Genomic DNA, 5,577 nt, shown 5'->3' with positions numbered 1-5,577 from the left:
ACTAGAAGAATATCAATATATAACACCTGTCTCTTATACACATCTAGATGTGTATAAGAGACAGATATTGTTTTCAGTTTGCATTCAAAGGGTACATTGCTGCACAGCCAACTGTCGGGGATATAGTACCTTCATATGACTACTCATACGTATACAACAGAAAAAAACGTCGCATGGACTAAGTGAAAAATGGAGATCTAAATGAAGAAACAATGTATTTCAGCAAGTATTAAAACATTTTAGTTTTACCTATGCCTACAGCAGGTGATTTTTTGCCGTAAAACCAAAATAGTTTCATCCATGCCGACATTCCGGTCGGTTAGCGTGAGCCCTGACTGAACTCTGCAGAAACTTCACATCGATCTTCGCATCGCGATGTAAAACAAAATGTCGGAAAACTTTTCTTTGACGCATGCGCATTTGCATAAATGTCTACACACACACACATACACACTACACACAATAAAAAACATAGGAAATAGCAAGAGTGATTACAGTAGTTCCTATTGCATTACATGCATAGGAACTAATAAAATGACCTACTCTAATGACATTAAAATTATACAGTGCACCCTCATACGAGACCACTTTGTGAACCAAATAACAATCTTCCGTCTTTTACACAAAGCTAACCCTTTAATTGAAGAAAGAACCTCCCACCACAAATTATTATCAGGTTCTAAAAGTGGTCTCGAATTGGAGAGCAAACTGTAGATGTGCATGTTAAAAGACTGCGAAAGCAGTCAAAACATCTAATAAAATATCCCGATTCCCACATTGCATTCACTAACTGAACTTGTCACAGTATGTTTATTAAAATTGCAAGATAAAAATGTGTTGCACCATAGTCCAGCTATAGTTGCAGTCTGGACACCCTAGGCCTACTCATCTGCTTGATGCACAACCATCTTCATCATCTTCAAAGCCATATCAGGCGCATCGGCTGGAACCTAGAGAAGAATATCAAAATGAGTTTTAAAAAAAAGAATGCGGGACGGGGCAAGCCGGTCCATGCATTATTTTTTTTAATGGATAAAAGAAGATAATTATAATCAAATTTAGGTCTGAGAGTGTGATAATCAAGTTTTCTGGTGGGGCTGAGGTGGTCCAGACTGAATGCCTCTCCGGGCACCTCTCCATTTCGTATTCCTGGCTTTGCCACTGAGTGGTGGTCTAAAAGCAAAATTCTTTACCATAAAATCCCTCCCATTAATCTCCACCAGTCATATTAAACCAGAACCATGACTTGAGGCCCTAGGCGACCCATTGGTTAAAACCCTTGCTGGACTTCTCCTACCCCTATCAAGCATCAACTGACTGCAGCATGGACACGCGCACAATGGTACATACCATATGCCCAGCATTCAAAATCCAGTAAAAACTGAAGTTCTTGTACGTTTTTACAAATGCCTTTGTTTGACTGCCTACTGTGTACAATGGTTTCCACTTCAAAGCATCAAAACTGGACAAGGCAGGCCAAGTCAGTTTCTCCAACCAAAGTTCAGTACCTGTACAATATTAGAAATCAGATGATGCTGGTAGTCCTACACAAACACAAAATTGTCTCTAACGGATGAGCAAGTGAAGGTCATAGGAGCACCGCAGAGTACTTGATTTTGCAGAGATCAGTATAAAGCTTTGTCGAGATTATCAAATTTTCTGTTATGCACATATATTGTCATCCTATTTTTGTGGTCATGATGTGATGTCAGTACAACCATATTTAGGCATGTCACATAATTCTTTTGTCAAATAAAATTTTGATTTTCTGGACAGGGATTAAGCCTTTGCAACTAACTCACAGTGTTTGCCAACTGAGAAGGAGATGTAGGACTATAGTGTATTAACGTAATGCAGGTGATGAACTTTAAAATACAGGTTATAAAGTTTACATACAAATGCAAATGATGCACTTAACATACATGTGTTATAATAGCTATTGGTAGCTTCCTAAATCTAAGTTTGAACAGTACATTTACCTGGGGTATCACAAATAAGGTCAAGCTGTCCATTGTACACTACAACCTTCAGAGTTGTGTTCTTAAGAAGGTCATCAACTAATTATTCAAAAGCAAATAAAAGTTGTTAGTTCACAAATTAATACAGTGGCTTGGCAGTGTACTAATAAAACCATATCGAACATTAAAACAGTAGTACACTTCAGGGGCGGATCTAGAGATGTCCAAATTAAGAGCCAACACTATACCCTAGGGGGTCTGCAAATTTGTTTGTTTTCTAGATGCCCGGAATTAAACTCCGAGGCATTTTAGGCGATCAATAATTCCTTTTTTTTTTCTTTTACGTCACAAACGGGGTGAGGTGGGCCGGAGCCGCTTCGAACCGCTTGGTAGGGGGGGGGGGTTTCAGTCCCTCTACTGGATCTACGCCTGCGGGATACATGACCTTTATTCTCCTATTTCCCTTCATTTAAACTAAAAGGACATCTTCAACTTACCTATATCTATGACAGGTTTCATGAAATCACCCAATTGCTTTATAAACACTGTACCTGACAGAGCTGAATAAAAATTTCTACAAACGTTTATGATAATACAGATATTATTTATATGAACTTTCATAAATTTCCTATTTCGAATATTTAAAATTGAACAAAAAAGTAAAATTTAATCTTTTTTTTTTTAACTAAAATTAAATTGAATGAAGACATTGGTTATGAAAAAATATTTAGTATTTAATTAAAACAACTACAAAATTAGCATTCTTAGAATTTTATACACTAGTTATAATTCACACCTCATTTTTATTATTAAATTTATTTGGATTGTTAATAATTTGCTTCTATTTCGCATTTAAATTACTTTGTGTTGTACTTCTGTAAACATTGTCGACATGATTGTATTATTCAATGGCACATTTTCATTTCTGCTGCTTGTGCACATTTTAAAGCATTCTACCAATACACAAAGACTTACCAGCCCATGTGACATTGTCAGGGATACCTAGCTTCTTTTTGATTGGTCCATTCATGAGTTCAGTGAGTGGATCAGCTTCATATGGAGCGACATGCTTCAGATACAACCTACCTATAAAAAATACAGATTATGCAAATGATAATGACCTTTAGTTCTTTAATCTCAGAGGTCAATTGTACAATGGGTTTTGTCAGCAGATTAGTTATTATGAACAGCTCTCTTCACTGTTTACATACAGTAGTCTTACATTTCTGTATATTGTGGATTGTTACATGGAACTCAATTCTGGAGCCATAAAATATGTCTTCTTGATTGACATCTTATTACTTCCATCAGTACCCCCTGGACCCCCGCTAGCACTGGCCCTGGATCCATAAAAAATGGCTCTCTTCATTGTTTAAATACAGTTAGTCCTGCATTTCTTCATATTGTGGATTGTTATATGGAACTTACTCAATTCTGGAGCCATAAAGTATGTCTTCTTGATTGACATCTTATTACTTCCATAAGTGTTATGCAGTAGGATGTTGTAAAAATCTACATTATCTGTGTTCTTCAAAAAAAAAAAAAATAATAATAATAAAGAGGTTAGCTATACTGGTGTAAAAAGAGAGAATGGTTGTTATTGTGTTAATTACAATGCTTTATAGATTGATGGTTCTTCCTACCTCAGCAATCACATTTTCTGTTATGCTCCACAGTTGAGTTGCTTTGGTGTAGTCACCAGCATTGTAGGCCATTTCAGTTTCATTAGCCGCCTGCTGTACCAATGCAAGCCCTCGCTTGTCCAGCAGTGACTGGAAAACACAATAAAAACAGATCCAGATATTTTATATTTAAGTAATAACAAATGTAAAAACATGAAAATAGAATATTCTGTTGGGAAAAAAAGATTAACATGGAATGCCAAATAGATTTATACTCACTGTTTGGTAAAGGTACGGACCCCAAGTATTTACATAATCTGCAACAAATTATTTACAATTTATTAAAATTTAAAAAAACATAATTTTATATAGTTGAATTTGATATAGCAGAGCATTCAATACAAGTAGACAAACAATTCACTAACAACTCCACCGAGAAGGTTATGTATTCAACACCGTCGTTTATCCATTAGCAGGTTAGTTAGAAACATTTTCCATTGTAAAAACCATTCTGATTTTTGTCTTGCCTCTGGGCTTTCTCTTCCTCCTCTCTTCTTTTGCATTTCTTACTTTTATGTTATTAAAATTATCATTTTCTATTTTATGCATGCGAAAAGGAAGTGAATAAATGTTACATTGAATTTAATTTAAGTAGACAAACAATCAAATAAAAACCCTGCCGAGGTGGTTATATATTCACGACTTTCTGTCTGTCTGTCAGCAGGATTGTTCAAAAACTAATGACTGAATCACCATCGATGAACAAAGAATGGTCATTATACCTATTGGTGATATCCACGAATCCCCTAAAGCTAGTCCTCGAAAATCAATAGAAAGTCTTCCACCATCAATCTCCTATGAAAGAAAAAGATTTCAAATTTTATTAAATGTGACTTAAAGTTGGGCTCTCGCTGTGACCGGCAGTCGACGACTGATGCGATTCTGTGGAGAACACAACATGATGATGAAATTGGTTGAAAGGTAAAGGTTTGTGCTCAAGACACCCATTTAAACCAAGTTAACAGTATAAGGGACAACGTAGCAAATGTTACACTTTTGTTTTTTAAATAATTTTATATATAATATAATCTTTGTTGTAATTGGAATAAGTAGATAAAAACTATAATTTTGTGTCTTTGATAATGTTCTTCATAAACAAATATGGAAATTCACATGGTGGATCTAATGTAGTTATAGTCTATACTTGGCTAACAAGTACAGACTCATACATACATATATGTGGCAACTTCACTTTTGGGTTTTATTGTATCAAAACAAGACTTACTTTCTGAAGGGCCTGACTGAGTGCAGCTGTCATTTTGCCTCCATATGATTCGCAGAAAATATAAAATGGAATCGTCTGCAAGGAGTGAAAACGTCTGTTAATTCAAAATCAATTAATACAACTTCACATAACGAATCTAGTTTAACTTGTAAAATGTATATGAAACAAGTTGAAGTGGTTTGGCGCAGCAGGAATGGTTTGGTTTCCCAACCTCGTAGTCTGGGTTTCAATCCCTCGCTGTGCATTTCGCTTGTGTCCTTGAGCAAGGCACTTAATCTGCATTGCTTCTCTCCACCCAGGAGCGTAAGTGGGTTAAATGCCAAAATGCACTGATTATCTGCTGCAATGTTGTGGGGAGGGTGAGGTGAGTTTGTGTTCCATAGGCCTTTAATCCGATAACCGGAGTATGAAAATGTAAAGTGCATAGAAGGATTTTCATAATGCACTATATCACAACACTGCAATGAGAGAAATGCTACTATATTTTCTGTGGTTGTCCACTCAAATAATTGGCGATCACATATGTAGTGTACTCAAAGTTGTATATCGCCCTCTATTATTGTAAGAGCGGAGAAAGTTCGAGTTGGTTGTGATGGTTGTTGAATATGGTGGATAATAAAGACAACCGGTTTGGATTACTTAGATGTGGCTTTGTTGTTCATTTGTCTCAGTGAGTGAATGAGAGACATAACATTGGCGACGAGGATAAACC

At 36.1% G+C, this 5,577-nt stretch overlaps 1 protein-coding gene across 1 annotated transcript in view; it reads right to left on the bottom strand.

Annotated features, from left to right (window-relative positions):
- Positions 1–526: 526 nt before the first annotated feature.
- Positions 527–5,577, bottom strand: part of LOC117109708 (retinoid-inducible serine carboxypeptidase-like) — a 10,720-nt gene continuing 5,669 nt past the window's right edge. Inside the window, exons 5-14 of the mRNA XM_033252093.1 lie at positions 4,866–4,940; positions 4,363–4,435; positions 3,860–3,897; positions 3,602–3,730; positions 3,387–3,486; positions 2,934–3,044; positions 2,456–2,518; positions 1,980–2,057; positions 1,351–1,508; positions 527–950 (exon numbers count right to left, since the gene is read on the bottom strand). Of these exons, the coding sequence (XP_033107984.1) occupies positions 882–950; positions 1,351–1,508; positions 1,980–2,057; positions 2,456–2,518; positions 2,934–3,044; positions 3,387–3,486; positions 3,602–3,730; positions 3,860–3,897; positions 4,363–4,435; positions 4,866–4,940 (894 nt within the window). The 3' untranslated portion in view covers positions 527–881. The remainder of the gene's footprint in view (positions 951–1,350; positions 1,509–1,979; positions 2,058–2,455; positions 2,519–2,933; positions 3,045–3,386; positions 3,487–3,601; positions 3,731–3,859; positions 3,898–4,362; positions 4,436–4,865; positions 4,941–5,577) is intronic.

Source organism: Anneissia japonica, unplaced genomic scaffold (genome assembly GCF_011630105.1).
Source record: "Anneissia japonica isolate Jap-2015-1 unplaced genomic scaffold, ASM1163010v1 scaffold3782_len1007564_cov172, whole genome shotgun sequence".
NCBI lineage: Eukaryota > Metazoa > Echinodermata > Crinoidea > Comatulida > Comatulidae > Anneissia > Anneissia japonica.
This window is presented reverse-complemented; position numbering and strand designations above follow the sequence as displayed.